The sequence below is a fragment of the Pteropus alecto genome, unplaced genomic scaffold (genome assembly GCF_000325575.1).
Source record: "Pteropus alecto unplaced genomic scaffold, ASM32557v1 scaffold13, whole genome shotgun sequence".
NCBI classification, from domain to species: Eukaryota; Metazoa; Chordata; class Mammalia; order Chiroptera; family Pteropodidae; genus Pteropus; species Pteropus alecto.
In genome coordinates, this window is record NW_006434373.1 from 3,753,011 (window position 1) to 3,776,571 (window position 23,561).

At 35.3% G+C, this 23,561-nt stretch overlaps 1 protein-coding gene across 5 annotated transcripts in view; it reads right to left on the reverse strand.

Annotated features, from left to right (window-relative positions):
* Positions 1-23,561, reverse strand: part of MYO16 (myosin XVI) — a 516,601-nt gene that overhangs the window by 138,919 nt on the left and 354,121 nt on the right. For all 5 annotated transcript variants that reach the window (XM_006909366.3, XM_015587388.2, XM_025045004.1 and 2 more), the window contains 2 exons: positions 22,899-23,099; positions 3,104-3,179 (listed from right to left, as the gene is read on the reverse strand). In XM_006909366.3, coding sequence (XP_006909428.1) covers positions 3,104-3,179; positions 22,899-23,099 — 277 coding nt within the window. The remainder of the gene's footprint in view (positions 1-3,103; positions 3,180-22,898; positions 23,100-23,561) is intronic.

A 23,561-nucleotide genomic window follows, 5' to 3' on the forward strand; every position in this document is an offset into this window, starting at 1 on the left:
GAGAATATTTACATTGTCTCAAAGTACTTCCTTATAAATTACTTATCAAAGAAAAACAGCAACTTCTGATTAGAAAAATCTGAAGGATGCCACCTTAAAAAAATGATCAAAATTAAATGCTAAAGTTTTATAGGGACTCTGATTTAGACATTCTTATCGTTATCGATGTTAAATATTTTGACAATTTACTGGTGTTAGATAATATCCTTGATTTTAAAATATATACCTAACTATTTAGCTATAAAGACACATATGACTTATTCTCAAATGGTTCAGAAAATATATGTAAAAGAGAGAGAGAGAGAGAGAGAGAGGGAGAGAGAGAGGGAGAGAGAGAGAGAGAGAAGGAAGCAAGAAAGGAAAGAAGGAGGGAAGAAAGGAAGCGAGGAGAGAGTAAGAGAAGAAGAACAGGAGAGGAAAAAAATGAAAAAAATGAATCTCGGATCAGAGCATGTGAGAGTTCTTTGTACTAATTTTGTAACTTTAAAATTATTTCAAAATAAATTTAAACAATAAATATATGTTACCATGGGCCATTTAAATATCTAAAATTACATTTATAGCAAGTCTATGTATGTATGGAAGCGCAGATAAATATTGCAGTATGTTATTTGTATAATTGGGGCAAAAAAGCCTTTCACAATCTATCAACACTAGACATAAATATGGACCAAAACATGTAATTGACCAGTTTGTCTCTTTCTCTGAGTCACATGGCCAGTAGTACTAGTATTAGCCTACTGACATAGAAAGATACCATTGTGCATTGGGATGCTAACATTAGAGTCCTGACCACAAGCTGACCAAATGAGAGGTGAGAAGAGATTTCTCAGGACATAAAAAGAGAAATTCTGCCATCATTTTGAGTCTTAGAACCTGATAAAGAAAGCTCTGGTGAAGAGACAGTTTTAGCCTTTCTTTCCTATTACAAAGGGTCATTTACTTCAGGCCATTTTCTTCGTATCACTCTATATAGTACAGAATGAAATGGGAAGTATTCCTCACTGGAGTCTAAAAACATGACATTGGGTATCTTTCTGTCAGTAAAATGGGATAAGCTAATGTAAACGCCTATGGTTTATAAGCAGGTATGCAGAAACACTAGAGACAAAAAGACCGAATAATCATTAACAGCATTATTGACAGTAATTGCAAATTTCCCTATTCTTATAAGTAGACTTTATTTCTAATCTCAGGCACAAATGAGAGCACTTGCTGCATGTCTGCAAGAGCTGTACCTCCGAGCTACCTGCCTGTACTTGGTCAGGTATCTCATAGACATAGCTATATTTGTATGGATCTTACAACAGACCCTACCTCCTTCCTCAACTGGGAGCTTTTTTATGATATGATGATTGAATTAGATGCTGTATTCGAAGAATATTTCCAAATTATACTTGGAAATATAAATGATTACTATCTATAAATTACACTTTTTAATAACTATTTATGGCATCAAAACATTCCAGATTCATAAAATACTATCACAACCATGCATCTTTTGTTTATATGATAGAATGGGTGAGCAACTATTGTCCATGGGCCAAGTCAGTTCCACTGCCTGTTTTTGTAAATAAAGTTTCATTGGAACACAGCCATGTCCATTTGTATTATCTAGGGCTGCTTTCTCCTTGTAACAGCAGAGCTCAGTCACTGCAACAGAGATCTGATGGCTCACAAATCCTGAAGTATTTATTCTGTGGCCCTCTACAGAAAATGTGTGCCATGTCCTGCATAAACATATAATGAATGGCACACTAAATTCTGTCTTGTTGCTCAATGTGCTTATAGCCTAAAGTGTTTAGACTAAAACAAGGTTCACTTGTTTTTCTCTTGGAATTTGTTAGCAAGTGTACACAAAAGAATGACTTTAAAATATAGGAAGTCTATTAAAATAAGCACAATTGCACTATCACTAGCTATCATATTCTCATTCTAAATGTGTATTCTATCACCATAAATTACAAAAATAACAAAAAAGGCGTTATATCAACTTGAAAACACGCTATATATTATTTTAATAAAATACATAGCTTTAATGGAAGTACATTATAAATGAAAGTTCAAATAGTTGAAAACTAGAAGCAAGATCTTTCCAGTGATAATCAATAAGATCAATTATTTCAATTCTTTCTGTCTATGTAATACTTTTGTCATTAGTCTCAGCCTTTAAGAAAACTGACAAAAATCCAAAATTCTGAGAGGCGAGCAATATAATTTCTGGTTAAAAACAATATATTGAAACTGTGCTGCTTGATTTAAGGTAAATATGTTCCTCAAACCCGAAGTTATGCAGATGTCTTATTTCCAACTCAAAGGCATCAAACCATTTCCTTAAAAGCTATCATATGCTTGTTTCCCCAGGAAAGATAAATGACTCTATCTCATTTAGAGCAACTTAAAGCATAAAAGATAATATGTTTTAATTCATTGAAAAGGTTATTAAGAAAATGTAAATCACTGCAGAACTGCTATTAACAAAATAATTACTAGAGATATAGAATTATATATATATATATATATCGGCATATATAATTATACTATATATAAATGTATATAGTTTTATAAAAAGTATAGAATTATAGTTATATATATAACTAAGATTCACTAAGTAGATGGAAGCTATAAATTGATGTCGATATATACATATACGCATATATATGTGTATATATAAATTTGTATACTCATCCTACTTTGTGAGCATTAGTTCTTTATATGAAATACATAAGAATAAAATACCACCCTTAGGTGTGCTCCGGAGTCATCTTAAGTAATGGCACTCACCCTGCTGTGGCCTAAATAACTTTGGAAGTCATATTCATCTTCATTAGTCTTCACAGAAGAGCTTTTTTATATTCATAACACTAGAGAGTTAAAGGTGCTTTATATTTCTATCTACTAAAAGCTTAGTTAAATTATGGTTTCTACGAGGCTCCAAATTAAATTGTAACCAATATATAGTGTGGAAAGATCCATTCTTTATTATACTGGGCATTATAATGTAAAAGATATTTCAATTATTCTTTAGCTGGTGGCATATTTTATAGGACAATGTTCAGAGAAATAATGTGTGGCATTTTAACCATAGGAGGGGAAAACTTACTTTTCATTACAAATAGAAGATTCTGTGAAAGGGAATCTTTATTTTTTTCAATTGCTCCAACAATTTCATACATTACCTATAAGAAAAGAAAATAGCATGATTATTAATGATGAAACACGACCACAAAAATAATTTCTTTTAAAGGAACCTGACTCAGGGGAAGTTTTAAATTATTCATAAGAGAAGCGTCTTTAGGTCTTAGAGTTCACGTTACATGCAAGTCCAACGCTTTCACCTGCGTGCTCTCATTCTGCACATTAAACAAGAGACATCTCTCCTGTTCTAATTGGATCTCCTCTGATCGTGAGTTTAGTGATTCATATTCACGTAGTTTTTATTCTTAAGAACTCTAACCTGCTCAGAAAACTCACTAAACCAAGTAGAAAGACTTCATGACACCTTGGGAAAGAAGTGTGATTTCGGTTTGATAAATTTAATGGTCTCTATTAAAAAGGGTTCTTTTAGATCATCAAAACCATTAATCTGAAGTCTTTAAAATGAAGAAAACATGAGAAACAATTAATTCTGGATTATTCAAAGGACAATTTTCTTCACCATACTTTACTTATGAATACACTTAAACGACTTCATTGTCTGCTTTTATGGGTATTCCAGTCTGGCCTGGGAGATCTCATATTTGAAAAGAGACATGGTTTTATTGCCTCTCCCTATCTCAGCTAAGAGTGAACTTCAGTGTGATCCTGAGTAGTCAGATCAGTCATAAGACTTATCATTTTCAAAGGCTGCTTCTGCTTCTTGGGGAAACACGTTGGGCAGGGTATCACGGTCAGGTGTAACAAGCTGCCCTTTGCTCTGGGTGGGTTAAGATTGAACCAAGGGAGGCCGCTGACCAATGAATACCATATCTTCACATCACATCCCCCATGAGGGTGTATGGGTGGTTAGACCAAATAGGCAATAATCATCCACTCCTTTGGGAATTTTAAACAGACATCCCAGAGACAACTATCTTATCTGCAGCAAGAGGGGACTAGACAGAGAAAGAATCCATGAGAAAGAGGGTATGTGGCTAGAAAAAGGCCAGATATCCTCCAAGGAGCCTTGCTTCCCAAATAGCTTTTAAATTCCAGTGCCTGACCAAGTCATCCTTACAATAAAATCTTATTGAGGTTTTATTCTTATTGTCGAGAGAGCCTAAATGGCACAGAATTCCCAAGACATCCTGCGGATTCTCAGATTTTTCCAATATGAATTTGGATCAGAAGACTGGTTGACCTGAGGCAATGCCAAAAAAACTAAACAACTTTCAGAGACTCTTAAATCATTACCTAATTATCCAGTTTGCTCTTGCACCAGAACATGGTTTATCAATATTAAAATGTAAGCTATATATTTTGTCACATATTATATGTTGTTGAATATGAACAATTTTTATGTTATCTAGAGTAGTAGTTCTCAACCAGGGTGATGGTGACCCCAGGGGACAACTTGTCAATGACTGGAGACATCTGTTTTTGTCACAGCTGAGGGGCTGGGTGGATAGGGATGCTACTAAACATCCTACAGTGTACTGCACAGCTCGCAATGGAGAATTACCTGCCCCAAATGTCCATAGTACTGGGGTAGAGAAATCTTAATCTGGAGATTTGTCTTCTCTATGCCTTCCTAAATTAGGGACAACAGTGCCAAGTGAAACCACAGAAGTCAGAACACTTCCTTCTAAGCTACTTTGAATCTATGTGAATTTTGGCAAGTCATTTAATGTCCCAGAGCTGATCCTACAGTGAAGAGTTCTCTATATGGCTTCAATTTATAATTCTATTATAATTCTAATCTGTTCTTTTCATGGGAATCTGATGATTCTGAATTACACACACACACACACACACACACACACCCCTTTGGACTACTTGATTTTCTCTAAATACCTTCTTGTCTGTCTTTGCTCCTGTTATGGTCCTGCTTTGTGATGGCCATTCCTAACTCCTGCAGTAAAATTCCTACTGGACCTTGATGGCAGGGATTTGGGTATGTTCAGCTTTGTCTCCCTGCAGCATCTAGCCAAATTTCTTGTCCATTAGACACATTCAGTAAATATTTGGTGAAATGAACAAAAAGATTTTGTTATCTTGTGGCCCAATACAGCGTAACATTGTGCTATTCTTTTAAATTGAAGATTATGCTGATGAGTCTTTCATTATACAAACCCTGTGCTTCAGAAAGTTCTCATAAATGGCACCCTGATTGTACTTGGATATACAGAGAAAAAGCTGAAGGTCGACCATTAAAACTAAAGTTCAGAACTTCGCATTTGGTGACTCCATCTGGCCAAGTTATCTAGAAAAAGATGTTTAACACACACATACAAGTGCAAACATTCAATGAGGGCAGTTTGATGCTTGTAGGAAGTATAAAGTTTAGCAAAACAATTTTACTTTGTATAAAACTTAAAAATCATGAAGCAGGTGATCTTAAATTTTTTGTGATAACAGACAAACTACTTTAGTTCTTTGAGTCTTTCTTCATGTGTTAAATAATATTTTGCAAGGGTCGTATAAGTTTTAGAGCTTCTGGCCCTATTCATAAGATATGGACGACATCAGTATTGACAGGATTTGAGTTGAAAGTTCAACACAAGTATTAGACAGTACCCAAAATAGCTTACTTTATTATATAATAATATAATAAATAATATAATAATGCAAATGACTGAGAATGTGTTACATGAAATTGGCATTAGTGGAATGTCAACACATGGTTCTAAATAATGTTTTTTCCCTCCTGGTCCCAAATATGGAATCAAGTATTTCCTCAAAGAGTCTTTGCATATTTTAGTGAAAAACTGAAATTAGAGACCACCATCTGACCATAGAGGTGCAAAATAGCATATTATTATCAGGTTAGTCAATGTTTCTAGGACTTTTCAATGGGCAGAGCTGAGAAATACGTGCCCACTATACACACATATGAAATGTTGTTGTTTTTTCATTTTAAAGATAAAATACAATCTGACTCCAAATTTGGTCTTTTAACCATGATAATTTCTTCAATCCAATGAAGTTTCACACTGGCTTTGTTAAACGTAATTTAAAAATCTAAATAAATAATATGTTTCTATATAACCTGTACTCATCACCTTTAAATATTTTTTTAATTAAAGTTTTAATTTTGAGACAATTGCAGATTCACAAACAGTTGTCAGAAATAATAGAGATAGATCCTGTGGACCATTTACCCAGTTCTCTCCGATGATAACATCCTATAAAATTATCACAACCAGGATACTGACATTAATGCAGTAAAGGTTCAGCTACTCACATCACCACATGGATTCTCCATGTTGCCCATTTATGGGCATACTCAGCTCCCCCAAACCAGTTAAACACATAGGCATGAACCTATTTCTGGGTTCTTTAATCTGTTTCATCGATCTATCTTTTCACCTCTGTCTTGATTACTAAAGTTTTACAATGAGACTTTAAGTAAACTATTTCCTCTCACATTATTATTCTTTATAAAAATTGTTTTAGTTAAAACAATTTATATATATGTTTATATATATAAAATATACATATATTTTAGAATACTGTCTGTGTCTCTATATCTAAAGAAAATTTCACTGATTTTGATAGGCATTACATTAAACCTGTGTACCAATTTAGGGAGAACTATTACTATATCGATAATTAGTAAATTGATTATTCGTTTTGCTAACGTTACATGTATCTCCTTTTATTTAGATCTTTGATTTTTTTAATCAGCATTTTGTGGTTTTCAGCACACAGATCTCTACATATTTTGTTAGATTTACACCTATTTGTATTTTTATGAGATTATAAATGTTATTGTATTTTTAATTTAGTGCTCATTACTAGTGTATAGAAACTCAAGTGATTACTATACGTTTATGTTGTATCTTGTGACTCTGATGAGCTCATTTTTTAGCTCTCTGAGGTTTTTTTTTTTTTTTCTGGTAGATTTCTTGATAGTTTACACATAGACTATCATGTCATCTACAAATACAGATTTATTTCTTCCTTTCCAACATGTCTGCTTTTTATTTCAGTTCTTGCCTTCTATCACTATGCCTTCTAACACTATGCCTTCTAGCACTATGTTTAGTAATAGCAGTGACAGCAGATATCCTTGCCTTGTTTCTGATCTTAGGAGTAAAACATTGTCTTTCACCATGGAATATAACATTAACTATAGAATCTTTGTAGATGCTCTTTATCAAATTGAGGATGTCCCCTCTATTCTTACTTTTTCTAAATGTTTTTGTCATGAATGAATGTTGAAAATCATCAAACATTCTTTTTTGCATCAACTGATATGATAATGTGAATTTTTTTCTTCTTTAGCCTGTTAATATAATAGATTACCTTGATTAATTTTCAAATATTGAACCAGCTTTGTACCCCCAGAAAAAAATGAATTATTCAGTGAATAATTCTTTTAATATATTATTAAGTTATATTTGCTGATATTTAAAGTAACTTTGCATCTGTATTCATGAGGGATATTGATCTTAGTTTTCTTTCTTTCGTTTGTGTGTATACTATGCTTGTCTGCTTTTGATATCAGGGTAATAATAGCTTCATAAAATTAATTAGAAAGTGTTCTCTCTTCTATTTTTTAGAAAAGATTGTATAAAGTTAATGTTAATTTTCCTTTAAGTATTTGGTAGAATTCTCCCTTGAAACCACTCGGGACTGGAGCTTTCTTTTCAGGGAGAGTTAAATTACAAATTCATTTCCCTGATGGTTATTGGGCTATTTAAATTATCTAGTTCCTATTGGATAAACTGAGGTAATCTGAGTTTTTTTTTTTAGAAATTGATTCATTTCATCCAAATTGTTAAATTTATATATTAACAACTGGTCGTAGTTTTTCCTTTAGATCTTTTTGATATCTGCAGGATCTGTAGTCTATGGTGATGTTTCCTGTTTCATTCTTGATATTAGTAATTTCTATCTTTTCTCTTTTTTCTTTATCATTCTTTTAGATGCTTGAGATTTTTATGGCTCGTTTTTTTTTTAAAGAACCAGCTCTTTCTTTTATTCATTTTCTCTGTTTTTCACTGTATTGATTTCTCTTCATTATTGCTTTCTGTTTGTTTTCTTTGCTCTCTTTTTTCTAGGTTCTTGAGGTGAGAGATGAGATTGTAATTTGAGACATTATTTTTAATATATGCATTTTAGTGCTACAAATTTTCCTCTCAGTGCTGTTTTAGCTATTTCTCACAGATTCGATATGTTGTGTTTTCATTTTTATTCAGTTGACCATATTTTTTTGAATTCCCTTACTTCTTTTTTCATTCATGGTTTATATAGAAGGGTATTGTTCAGTGTCCAAGTATTTGGAGCAAAAGTCCTGCTCTCCCACTAGACCTCCTCTGACATCTCCTCCCGCCTCTAACCCCTACCTCCCGGCCCCCCCACTCCCACCTCCTCACAGCACTGCTCCAGAATTTTTTTACATTATTGCGAAAACAACTGACTTAGGTGACTCCTTAAGAAGGACTCATGGAGTCACCTAAGTCATCTAATTTGAAGCTGATAAATGGACTGCCTACCCAAAAAGAAGACTCTCACTCCAAAATGCATTTATTATTTTACGACGGAATTGCTTCCAAATAAAGCAAGTCTGTCTGAAAGCGTAAGCACGTTATATTCATCAGCCCACTACACCTCAGCATCAAGACCCACCTTACTGAGACCAGTGGCCTCTAGGAGGTAGAGGAGGCAACAACTACACAGAACAGAAATTATGGTAGATGCAGAATTTAGTGGGGCAAGGCCACTGGATTCCTGAGCAATTCAAAGAGAAATGAACCTCAAAGCCTACTTAAATAGACAAGAGGAATTTCTATGAAAGGAAAACCACCAAAGAGGAACTCAGTCTATCTTAGAAATTACCTTTAGCTTTGTGAGTTTGCAATGTCACTAGAATAGATAAAGTTTTGTCCTCTCAGCTGTGCCGCTTTGGAGGGACATAACGGGTGCTGTTGCAGCATTTGGAAGCAGGTTTTAGGCAGAGGTCTTTCTAGGTCATTCAGGACAGCCGTTCTGCTCTCAGCCCTACCCTTCCTTTTCTTGCTGTTTTGTTAGTTGGGAGATGAAAGGAGAAAAACTTGAAAGTTGCAAAAGATAGAGGCCAGGTTAAATGCTTTCTTTTCCCCTCTGTCTTTACATTATTGAAATTCAGATTTTATTTTTTTGCCTCTTGAAGACTGGAAGATAGGGTTCATGTTTTAAGTTACAGTGTCCCCCATGCATATAATAAAAAAATTTCTATGCATATAACCCAATATAAATCTTTAAGGAAATTGTCATGTATTCAAAGATTTCCTTTGGAATAATTTTGTTCAATAAAATTACTCCAAAGGAAATTTAGCATTTGCTTATATTTCGGCAGTTAGCAATATTCATCTAAATGCTCCAGTGTGAATGCCAAATGAGGGGTGCAATATAAACTAGGGAGCATGGCAGTATGCTGCTTTTTTGGAATTACTTGCTGTAACACTCCAGTACTGCAATAAATATAATTAAAAGATAAATTATGTTAGCTATATATAAAAAAGGGAATATAAAACTTTCACCATGGCTATGAATCACAATTCAGCAAGGTACCTCATTTCCTGGGTCCACAAAGAAAAGTTACGAAATACCAAACCACATGCATTTTCTTTCTGTGTGAAGGCTGTCAGGCTCATGCTTGGCTAATCACCAAGGAAACTAAAATCCGAAGGTGGGAGAGCTCCACGGAAACAGCTCTATCCCCCATCATTGCTTTTAATTCCCTGAATGGAAAGCGAGAGCAGTTGGCTTATTCAACCTCGATAAAGAAGGTGCTGTGGTGTGCCAGAGCTGGGACTTAGTGTGTTCTTCATGTCTGCTGTCTGTCTCTGTCCGGGTGTCTGGCACACAACAGGAGGTTTGTAGGAGATGGCGGAATGCGTTTCAAACTGAGCACCTATGCTAGGGTTAATAACACCGTCAGCGTTTCTGAAAATGTGCTTCACAGATTACCTATAGGAGAACATGTTCAGTGCATGTTTATTAAGTACTGAAAATTATTATTAAGCACAGCTCCGGGTACTAGTGACTGACAATGGTCTGCGAACTCTGTCCTCTTATGTGATGCTGACAGGTTTAAAGAAACCCAGGGACAAGGTTTACAGAGAATAACTGTTTTCTTGGTATTTTAGATGTAGAACAACTATTAGAGAAGATACTGGAATATTTTTAAATTGCTAATAAGTTTAAAATGAGACTACACTGTAATTATACTCAGGCTAAACTTTTTTCTTAGGAGACTTAGCATTTTGTAAAAAGCTACAGAGAAAAAAATTTCAAATACTTTTATCTAAGACCACAGCAGTAGAAGCCAGTATTTTTCAAACACCCCTGATTATTGTGGTGCCCTTTAAGAGCTATACACAGTGCTGGAAGTTTGGAGAAGATGAAATGAATAAAAGTCTGCTAAAGTAAAAAAGGCAGTGGACCAAGAATTATGAAAAGGGTACTTAGTATAGATCCCACCTATCAGCCTAAAAAAGCACTTATGGGACAAATGCTGTAATAATTAACTGTGGGAGCATGAGTAGCTTCTCTGAACCTCAGTTTCTTATTTATCCAATTTAATGCTGAATTGGGGCCAGTTCACACTAAAGTTTAATACTTTATTACCATAGCCCACCAATAAAAAAATATTTTTAGAGATGAGAACAAGCTATATACAGACACAGTAAATGGGCATGGGTGGATACCATCTATGTAGATTTTCAAATTGCCTTTCATCTAGCTAACAGCAAACATTAATAAATATAATCTTCATTGAAACGGGGCTAAAAGACTGTATTTGGAAATAATCAAAGAAAACATTTAGAATTGATCTTTTAAAAATATTTTATAAAATATAATACATGCACATTTATAAAATTTGTAAAATATTAAAAATAATAAAATTTACCTCTAATTGCTTTTCTCAAAGATAGCTTATTTCCTCCTTCCTTCCTTCCTTTTTTGCTTGCTATCTATCTATCTATCTATCTATCTATCTATCTATCTATCTATCATCTATCATCTATCATCTATCACATCTATTTCTGTCTAAGCACACACTTTCAAAAGAGTTGGACTCTGTTGCACATTGTGCTTGGCAATGCCTGTCCCTTTTACATACTCCACTTGCTCTCTGATGAATCCCTGCCCTTGTCTATTCCACGGTCTTTAACCTAGCCCTCTGGCTAGGGCTGCCGCTGAGGCGCTGGCGTAAGACTGGTGGGCAGGATGAGGGTAGAAGCTTTGGTAATTCCCTTCCTCCCAGCAAATGCTGAATTCCTTCTCAGACTCCATTTTCATCCTACAGCGCACTCTTCATGGTCCCAGTTCTTCCATGGCAGGCTACCCTGGATCTGGCTCCCAATAGCTGTCCTTAGCTCTTGATCCTGTGATACTATCTCCTCTTTTTCTCTCCCCAGCCTCACAGAAGGTGGCTGCTCCCACTGGGGACACATCTCTAGGTCACTTCACTGTCCCGTCTATCTCCTCAACTTTTCCTATAAAACCTATTCCCTATAATCTTTTCTTCTTGAAAATTTGGCATTGTTTCTTTTTTTAGACTAGCTCCTGACCAACCTCCCGACTTCCCAAAAGAAGTAACCTCTCAATTATTTCTTTTGTCTATTCCTGCCTTGGTGCTGACAGCTCAGATGCTTCTGCCTGCTCTGCAGCTCACAAAAGGACCGGGATAGATATCATGTTCATCACTGTTCAAAACACCTGAGGAGAGATAACAAAGCTCTTGAAGGTCTAAAAGAAAGCAAAGAGAATGACGCAGGGACTAAAAGTGGCTGATGGATGAAGACAGGCAGAGTGATAAGAACTATTCATTCTAGAAAGACTGAGTGTGGAAGGAGATACCATCTAAGCCCATGAAATGAATCATGTGAAGAGAGCAGAACAGATCTCAGCACACTTGCTGGGATGCACAGCCTTAAAAGTTAGAGAAAGAAGAAATGGAAACAATAGAGCACTGCTCTCTGGGCTAGAAGCATAAATATTACAACTATTCAATTCTTAATTCAGGCCAGAATCAGGAAACAAACAGAAAGTGCCTGAGTGGCAAATTCATAGTGTTATAGTCTTAGGAAAGCTTTTTGTGGCATCATTTACATTTGCTCCTTTGACTTCATATGGCTTAATTTTCCTTCTTTCTTACTCTTATCCAGCAAAGATTATTTATAGTTTCCAGTTAATAACACTACATTAGAATGAGATGGTTTTCTACAGCATGCACACTCTTTATGAGGCAATATGTAAGAATAAACCAAATTGCTAATTCTATTATCGCATAATTAATGTATTTCTGATATGGAACTTTATATTGCCATGTGGTTAAAATGCTAAAAGTTAAAGTTTCTGTGACTTTAACTTTTAGTTAGTCTGTGTGGAATGAACAACAGAAAGCAGAACTGGGGGATGAGGGCAGCCAAGAGAATCAGCATCACTTAGGTCATGGGAAGGGCGTCAAAGGTTCCCAGGGGAGGAGTGTCTTAGAGACGCACAAAAGCACTCAACATTGAAAAGCATAGGGTGAGTGAAACCATATTGTGACAATAACAGACAAGTTAGCACAAGAAAACAGGATGTCCTAGGCCACTGTACAGTGCTTCTTCTGTGGCTGACGCATGAGGGGACTTAACTTTTAGTCACATTTGCAGTTCTGACATTATAGAGGACTAGAAGTTCTTAATACTGAATTGAGTCTGTGAGTTCCTATAAAAGCAAATAAAGAACTTTCTATTCCTGGAAAAATCTCACTGGAGTTGCCTGAGGTTTTATCTGGTTACAAGGAAAAGACTGTCCCTGCTGAATATATTTTAAAAAGTAGTGTCAGCTGAAAATAAAACTGAATCGTGATTACATCCCCCAAGTTCTGCACGTTCACCTACCAGGTACATGAAGAACAAGAGTATTAAAATGATCTGGAAGATCTGATTTCTTAAGAAGAAAGCAAATTTTATTCTTTTACCAAGGAGAGGTAAGCTAGAAGGTAAAAAATGTTTAGAAGAATGGTTTATGAACACTTGATTAAAAAAAAAAATAGCAGCCACTGGTGCCACTAGGTTAGGTCTATTATTAACAACTTGAATCAGAATAATCACATTTAATTTTGAACAGTATTATCAGAGAAGTGCCAAGATAAATGAAATAAAGGCAGTTAGTATACATTTAAGTAAAAACGTTCATTCATTCCTTTACTGATGATTACTACTTATTCTCTCAGTTAGTGTTAGGAGATGATTAAAGTGAGACTATTAACCTGGAGAGAGTGAGGAGAGTAATATCAATAGGGTACCGGGGATAAGAACGGGAGCTTTCAGATTCAAGAGATAAATAGAGGAGAGAGTGGTTCGTGTTTAACAACTGGGTTTCTGAGTTGTAAAGTAGGACAAATATGGAATATTGGTTTTATATATTTATTTACATTTTGAAGTGAGTTGGGAAGAGGAGAGTTTGGGAAGTGGCTAAAACGTTTAGTTAGCTTCTGAATCTGTTGAATTTAAGATGCCACCCAAGAAGAGATATTAAAAAGTAGATATACAGGTACAAAAACCACAGGAGAAATAGACTGGAGATTTGGGAGTCATCGCATAGATAAAACTGAATCATGACCATAAGTAGACTCCTAGGAGAAGACATAAAATGCGACCCTGAGAAACTTAAGTAAACGTGCTTATTAGTCAAATTTATAATCCATCTCTCCATCATGTTATTTACATGATGCAAAATATAATCTCTTGAGAAGAAGTGGTTGGGATTATCAGGTGATAAAAATGCAAAGCTTTGAAATACATTCTAGAGTACACTACATCACATCAGAATGTATATAAAGATGGGATTTTGGCAAGAGGAATAAAATAACGTTTTTGGCAAATATGAATATATCCAATAATTTTTCATGCTCAGTTCCACCTTTCTGTCTGAGATTTGTGGAAGAGTCTCAATTTCATGCATAGTAGTAAATCGATCTCTCTATAGTATCAATATTAACAAGCAGAGGCTTCTATTTTTTACTTTTCCATTAAGTGATTCTATTTAATAGTTTTGCTTGTTTTCATTCTGATTCATTAAGTTAATAAATATTAATAAAAAATAAGTTATTAGGAACTCATTATTGTTAAGAGTCTTTATCTAGATATATAGAATATAAACATAAACATTGCTTGAAACTGAAACATCTGGAATTTATAAAAATGCTTCAATGGTTCCTTTTAAAGAAAACAAACAAACAAACAAACAAAAAGATATCTAGACGATCTAAAGTTCCTTATTTATAACTTTGTGTTAGCACATGAAAATAACAGAACGTATTAAATCTTAAAAGAAAGAAAAAGATTCCCTAAATGAGATTCTGTATTTTCTCTTTCTAACTAAACCCTAGGTAAGGAAACATTTCTCAAGTCTCCTACAAAAACCTATGCCAAAGGTGAAAATGTTTTAAGCACAGAGCACCAGGAGCCTAGTAAAGTTAATTTTTACTTTTCTAAAAGTCTGCCCAAGAGGTGAACAAATACAGATGTAAATTAAGCTCTTTCGTGTGGATCAAAATACCTTTGTCAAATAACCTTTAATACTATCGTTTTTGGCTTAGACCAGACAGATTTCATTGTTATGTCTGGGGATTCTGCCTGGAGAAAAGAAAGAGAGAAATAAATGGAAGCCTCCCTATTGATTAGTCCAGCTCTTATTTCTTTTGATTTAAAGGTTCACTTTCAGAGTCCTCTTGGGCACATATTGTCTCCCACAGATCTCTGGGGGTGAAGGGCAGCTGACAAGCTATGGATGTGTTCCTGACAAAGGTAGAATCGGGAAATCAAACAGGTCAAGATTTCCCTTGCATACATGCTGTGTAAATATGTCTAAGGACAAAGAGGTTGGCTTTCATCTGTATGTCACCTAGAATCTACTGCAGTACCAATGAGATAAAGATCTCTACTTTTCAGAGAGCTGGATAACAGCATAAGTCTAAACCAAATACATTTCAAACTTAATTTATTCAACAATAGGGGCAGATCCTTTTCAAGAAGGAAAAAGAATCGGGTATTTTATAGACTGACCACAAATCGGTAACATCATTCTTTTCCCCACATCCTTTCTATCAGCAACATTTTAGTAATATGGTTCCCATAAAGACCTGCAGTAAGCAGTGACATGAACACCAATGATCCGAGATTACAACTGTATCACAGAGATGTGTTTTAGGGAGACAAAAAGGGAATCCTGATGAACACAATCAAAATCTACCCGCGGAAAAACACATCTATAAGCACATTATATAAAGGGGCAGTTCTGTCATAAAATTACATCCCAGAATATGTATATAAGTTTCAGACAATGCTTTAATTTCCTTAGGGCAAGAAATACTGAAAAGATCTTTTAAAATCTACAGTAAAATTGCACACACCTGTATGCTCCGTTAAAATATGAGTGAGTCATAAAGCTAAATGGTAAAGAACATAATTTTTTACAAGAATCTTTTTAATCAAGGTAAAAGTTCTTATCACTAAAACACTCTGTGTATTCAGTGAAAAACAGAATGTCACATTAACAAAAGTTAAAACATTTATCTAAATGTTTTCTCTTTTAATATTATATTCCCCAGAGAGAAATATCTCAATTTTCTGTGCTTATCTTCCACTGAAGTTTTTCGAGTGTGATAGGAAGAGCAAGGAAATATCATAATGGCGGTGGTTACATCTTCCTTATCATCTGGTGAAGTGGTATTAATAACATTGTGAAAAATAAAAATAAATATTCTAAGATGACTTATACAACATTATACAGTAAAATCATACTTATAAGATATAAGAATTAATAAATATATATTTTTAACTAATCAAAGACATTTTACCACTAACTTAATTTGAACAAGTTAATTAGGTCCCTAAAATTCTTGTGTGAGAATATAGCCATTTGATTAGATCCACGAAATATTTTTTGGTCTTCAATATCTGTGATGCGTGAGTTCAAAATTTTGCTGAATATGGTGGTATTCCTGAATTGAAAGCTATTGTTAGGGAAATACGACTCACATATTTGAGGCTACATCTCAAAATAAACATATTTGCATTTATTACTTGCTTACTTAGCCTTTAGAACAAGGTTACGAGGTTCATAGTATATTCTCCTTAATTACAAACTTCCTGGGTGTGTCAGCTGAGAGTCGGTGTCCTCCTCAAAGTCCTAGCAATGGAACCCCAGTGTGTCCCAGTGCATCTTCTCTTTCCACTACACCGAAAAGGTTCTATGACTACAGACATTAGACACTTTAAGAATTTTACCACATATGATGGTGGAGAGAAAAAAGCATTGAGACTTGAGGAAACTGAGTCATGGAATTTTGACCTACTGGGCTACAGTGAGTTGAACAGTGTACCCTCAAAATTCATGCCCATCCAGAAGCACAGAATGCAACCTTATTTGGAAATAAGATATTTTCAGAAATAATTAGTTAAAATGAGGTCATACTGGATAGAGTGGGCCTTAAATCCAATGATTGGTGTCCTTAAAGAAGATGAGAGGACACACATAGAAGGAAGGTCATGTGAAGATGGAGGCAGAGATTGGGATGCTGTGTCTAACTAAGCCAAGGAACGCTGATTGCTGCAACCACCAGAAGCTAGGAGTGGCTTGGAACAGATTTCTGTCAGAGTCTGCAGAAGGAATCAACCCTGCTGACACTTGATTTTGGACTCTGGCCTCCAGAACTATGAGAGAATAAATTTCTGCTGTTTAACACCGCCCCCCTGCCCCGCCCCCAGTGTATGGGCCTTTGTTATGGTACTCTCAGGAGACTCATAAATAACTACAATCTTTGGTGATTCACTAAACTTCACCAAGGCTTACTTAACTGAAAAACTGACATAGTAACATTTATACACAAGGCTGTGGTGAAAATGCCTCAGTACTTTGTAAATTAGAAAATGCAGCAAAACATCAGGCATTATTATTGATCAGAGAAGGCAGAGATCAGTGAAATTTGAATTAGGCCAAGACTTTGATCCTTGGAAAGATGGATAAAATTACGACAGAAAGAGGGTGTTCCAGTTATGAGAAAATACATGAGAAAAATAGAAACGGAGAAATGTAGGGATCACTTTCAAATTAATTAAGTGTGGTAAAGAAATTCTACAATGTTATGAGTTAAAACTCCTCTTCTCATCTGTAAATGCTAAACCAATGAACACTTGTATTAGTTTCCTAGGACTGTTTACCAAATGACCACAAACTAGGCGCCTCAACACACGACAAATTTATTATCTCACAGCTGTGGAGGCCAGAACTCTGAAATCAAGCATCCTCGCTCTCCCGGAGGCTATAGGAGATGCTCCTTCCTTGCATTGTCCAGTTTCTGGTAGCTCCAGACATTCTTGGCCTATGGCTGTATCACTCTAATATCTGCCTCTATGGTCACAAAGCCTCCTTTTCTCTCTCAAATCTCTCTCTGCCTTACTCTTATAACGGACTTATAGTTCCCCCAGATAATCCAGGATGATCTCATCTCAGGATCCTTAAGTTAATTATACATGCAAAGATCCTTTTTCTGAATGAGATCCCATTCACAGGTTTAGAGATGAGCACATGGATGTATTTTTTTGGCGGGGAGAGGGGGACACCATTTAAACCAGTACAGAGAAAAGGAAGATAAAACAGATACATTATCTTAAGTGAGAACAATATCACCAACTTGATTTATGTAAACCATCAAGGCCAATCATAATATGAAACATTTATCTAAGATGCAAAGGTAATCACATCATGCTAAAACTAAAAGATCACCATAAACAACTTTCAGACAAAAAGACCTAACAAGCATACATCGAAGGTCAGATACATGTTATATAAATATAATACAGCTTTTAATTTTGATTTCTCTTTCCATTAATTTAATTTTTATTACTTCATTTTGCTTTACTATCTCTTATTCTATTCCCTTTTCTTATATTAAAATTTAAGAACTTCAAAATACTATTTCCCATTAAAGTTAGTTCAGAATCACCTTAATGGAAATTAAAATTTCCTAAGAGCCCAGGTCTTTTGCCAAATAATAATTCTTATTTCCTCTGAGATTCTTAATTTTAGAAGCCAATAAAATTAGACACACTTCTGGATTTAATGCTTATCTATCATTTAAATCACCAGAAGAAGTTTAATAGCAATTCCTAAAACAGGTAATTCCCTATATGATTTAAAATTTGCTAAAACAAATAACAATAACAAAACATGACTCACAGTCATCTTTAATTCAGATTCATGCTCATTAATGAGACCCTGTTAATATTTCATGCACAGCCTCTTCCCATTTACTTGAAAATATTTCTGTAATGGAGATTAGAAAATATACCATGCTCCTATGAGTAATGAAAAATTCAAATGTGTTTAGGAAAGCTCTTCTGTTATAAAGCAAATAATGTTGCTTAAACGTTTCTAAAAGGACCTCTGAGCCTCTGCTCCAAACAAGGTTTAGAAGCATGGGAGGGTCCCACAGTCAGAGAAGGATGGCGAAGCCATCCTGATGGGGCTGGATGTCAATATCATCACCAGCAGTAATGATTATTCCTTCCTACGAGATGCAGTGAGCTTTTACTAACAAAACCAGGTAAACTTGTCACAGTGTGTAAGTGGAGATGAGAGAGACTCTCTAACTCATCCATCTGGCCAAAGAAGAACCTGCAAAGCAGCCCAAGAACCCCAGAGCTATGGGACTCGCCTTTGGGATCAACTTTATCACTAAAGAGCTATTCAGGAATATTCACCCTACTGTCCAAAATAGACTCCGCATGCTGATTTTAATCCAATTAGCTCCTTGCTACATCTCTTGATTTATAAAATGCAGAATGTGCTGCTTTTCTTGAAAATGCAATAGCTCAAAATTTAAGTACATGTACCTACATCTGATGACTAGAATGGCATATGGCTTGACATATTGTCACAAATTACATATAATCTATACTGTAATATGTGAATGAGTCCTTAGGGAGTCCTTGGGCTAAGACTCATTAGTACATCTCAGTGAATTGAAAGATTTTTTTTATAAAACTACAAAACTGACTCCAATTATGGAAAATCCTGCCTAAAATATAAAGGTGCTTTTATAGGAAAATTCATGAATCCACGGGGTTTTGGCTCTATGGTAACTAATCAAATGTTTTTCTCTGCTTTGCTTTATTGCTAATAGAACTCAGTTAAATACATTCATTAAAACTATTCACTGTTCTTTCCCCAAGTTTGTATAAAACAATTGAAATGGAAACTTCATTAAGTGCTTAGAGAACAATTTTAAAAGCAAACATAAACTACCAAAACTTGGTCTCATTCAATTTAATACAATTAACATTTACTGTATATCTAATACCTTTCTAAAATACAATAAAAACAGACTTATAAGATTGGTCAGGTATATACTGACTTCAGATATCTCCCATGAAACTTATAGAAAAATAATTTTCCAAAATCATTAGTTATACTTTATTGTATTTTTTTTGAATAAATCCTATAGATTCAATAAATGCTAATATAGAAAATCATAAATTTAAAAATCTGAATATAGGACTAAAATATTGTGACTGTTACCAAGAACTTTGAAAGCTAAATGGAAGAATTAGGAAAGCTCACCAAGAGCAATGTGTCATTAGAGACCAAGGCTAAGGTCACCCACACACACTCTTCAGATTCCTAATTCCTATGTATAAATGTGAAGTTGGACAGTGAAGAATGCAGATAAAAAAATAGTTCATTAAAAAAATGATTCATTTGAAATATGGTGTTGGAGAAGAGCTCTACAGATACCCTGGAAAGAAAGACGAATGAGTGGGTCTTAGAGCAAATTAAGCCTGAAACATTGCTGGAGGCAAAAATGACAAAATTAAAACTGTCCTGTCTCGGGCACATCATGAGAAGGCAGGGTTCTTTGGAAAAGACAAATACTGCTGAGAAAAATAGAAGGCAGAAAGGAAAGAGGAAGACCAAATACGAGATGTATTGATCCCCTAAAGGAAGGCATGAATAGGCGTGAGTCTACAGAAGCTGAGTAGGTGCTGAGGACAGGACACTGGACATCGCTCATTCATAGAGTCACCAAGAGTTAGAGCTGACTCGATAGCATGTAACACACACACACAAATCTCTCAAACATAAAAGAATAAACTCTGAGAAAGTTATTAACTGTTGTACATAAAATCTTCCACTGACTTCCTCTCCACATCCACTAAATACTCAAGCCATCATATAACATCTTTCTACTATAACTTCTCACAAAGATGCCCCTTGTCCTGTCTCATCCCAGAGCATTTCCTGTTGACCCCTCCTCCTCCTTCTTTTCTCTAGGTTTCTTTGATTCTTCTCTTTCCTGCTAACTGTTTTTCTCCATCTTCTCCATGTTCTTTCTGGATGCAATGATCAAAATACACATTTCCAAAAATATAACTGTTTCTAAAAAACAACCAACCTCTTTCATCCCAGTGTCATGTATTGTTAGCAACCTATTGGGAATTCTATTAAAACCTCAAATTTGAAACATCTAAAACTGAATACCTTTCCTTCTAAACTGCCTCATTCTCTAGGATTTCCTCTCTTAAATGGCATAACACGACCATCCAGCAGGATGAAAAACTGCAGTGTCATTTCAAGTTACGTCTCCTCCCTTGCTCCGTACACCCAGTCAGTCTCCATCTTCAGTCTCGCTTCCTGATGAAGGCCTCTGATGCGGTCCACTGTCATCGCTCAAATGCAGCCCTTGCTTGAGTTTCCATAGCCCCCTTTCCTTTTTTTGCAATTCATCTAGATTATGCTTCTCTTACTTCATCCCCTACCTTGTCTAAAAACATCTGATGCATTAACGCTGTCAAGAGAACAAAGTCCTGAGTAGTATATGCATATTTATTCCTGGCTTGGCCAAAAACAGCATTTTTACACTTTTCTCCTATCATTTTCTACAGACTTACTAAACTTTTTGTACCATTTCCCAACTACAGTGTGGGTAGATATGGCATAATGGTACACAGCCTTCATCCTAGTTGCCTTCCTGTACTGAAGACATTGAAAAGTGGAAAAATTACCCTTCCCAGACTCTTTTGCAGCTAGCGTCTGATTGCTGTGTAGCTCCCACCAGTCTGGCACTATTGCACAAGACTTAGAAGGCAGAAGCGATGGAGGCCATGTGTCTGCTGTTTTGGCTGTTTTACCTGGTAAGTGTGCCATGAAGACGTTTTGTTTTTCTCTAGCAGTGGAGGTCTCTAGGCCCCATCACTGACCTCTTCTATGTTGTGTGATAGGGTATGAATATTTTACTGGTGTAGTTGGTAGCACTAAATAAGAGTCAGTACCTGTATCAGCAGCTTCTCAATATGGCTGGAGGCTTCCTGAACAAAGACAAAGCCATAACTACATTGGGAGCCTTATCATGTGGTGTGGTTTTAATTAAGGTCATTTATGAAAGTTCAACTTAAAATCTCCCAACAATTATTTTCCTGTATTAAGGTTGTTTCCTGCTTGAACAGCTAGAATGAATTGTATCCTATGCAGTGGAGTCCTGAGGGTTACATGTGCCACTCATTTTCAAAGTCCATGTCTTTACTGGGATGCCCCTCCCTCTGACCCTTAGTGAGTGTTAACTCACCCTTGAAGGCCTGAGTCATATTCTACCTCCTCTAGAAAACATTTCTACATTTTTTTTTGAAGTCAAATAATTGTTTCCTTCTCTGTAGTAATATGGAACATTGTTAATATTACTACCATTATTATAAACACATTATAATTATTTGTCAATTTATCTTTTCCTTATTTGACCACAAGACAAGGAATAGATTTAACTCACCTTTGAGCTTCTAGCGCTCTGAGTTTGACGTAGAGATTCAATAAACAATAAGTAAAATGAACTGTAATATATTGAGTGTGAGAGAGCGAGTAGAGATTTCACCCTCTAATATATAATTTGTACTGAGTGCCAAATGGGGGAAACTACCCGAAGGCTATAATTTCAAAAGTGGAAGACATTAACTATAGATGGGAGATGGACTGAAGATTAATGGGACATAGTTTTAAGTATTAAAAGAAGGACATGGATAAAATTTGACCTCATGAAGAAGATAAGAAGGATATTTCAAGCTTGAGCATGAGGAAGTTTAAGGGGAGACAGGGGATGCCCAGAAACAGTGAGTGGATTAGAAAAAGTAACCTGAACAGAGGTTTTGTAGAGGGGAGGTGTGACTGCTGAGTCATGAGAAAAAAAAGATAGGCATCGGCTTGAAGAAGCCTGAGAGGAGCTAAGCCTAAGGAGTGTGAATTTTTTTAGACAGGTAAGAAGGGTTCATTAAAGATTCTAAAGAAAGAAGAATGTTTGACAAAGCTGGTTAGGGAATCTATAGAGATCTGAGAGTAGCTTGCTTCTTAGGTTGCATACTTTAAGATAAAAATTTAATACTAAAAACTCAGACATCCAATGTTTGTTTGGATTATAAAAATATCCTAAAGTTCACAGCAGAGCTCTCTGTATTAAATCCAGGTTTTTTTTTTTTCTCATACTAAGTTATAATTCTCAAAACATTATGAGAAGTGTTATACTGCACGCTTCATCTCCCACTTTCTAGATACAAGTTCTTATCAGGCTAAAGAAAATAGCTTAGAAAAGTAAAATCGTGTCAGTTGTTCACCCAACTTTTGTTTATTAAAATAATAAACTCCAAAATATCAAAAACTTTAAAGCTTATCCTTAAGACCTTTGGTCCATTGGTACATGTGATAATCACGGTTAACTTCTGACTCACCCTTCCCGCGTAGTGCATGACCGTGAACGCTGTGCCTTGACCTTTGAGTGCAACGTTTCCATTCCCGTCCCTCATGGGGGAATACACTGCATTTGTATTTGAGGATTCTAGGAGACTTTGGAGCTTTTTGGGAAGACTTGGTTCCACTGACCAAATCATTTGACTTTCTTCATCCAATAAAGAGAGAAATCCAGATGGCGTCTGAAAGTTAAGAGAAAAGAATTATTTTCTTCTACTACTCAATTAATTATTTTTGTTATTATTCCTGGATGCTTATTTATATTTTCATTATTTCATAAACAGCTCACAGAAAATAAATATCTTTACGTTTAAGACTCATCTATTTTTGCTTACTGCTGTATGCCCACCATCTAGCCAAAACCCCGATGTAAGGTAGTTCCTCAACAATTTTAACTAATTAGAGGAATGAATAAATAAACAAAAGAGTGTATTTTAATGTCTTTAAAACACTGGCATTATTAAAATGTATAGTCTCATCTCAATAAGAAAATAAAACTTCTGACTACCGAAAACATAATTTTTCTTAACCTATTACTCAATAAAACACTTTATACTTGTGGTGGAACAAGTAACTTATCAAAAAACAAAACCTATGATGATGTTAAATCTTAAAAATTGTGATAAAATTTTACTCATTACTCA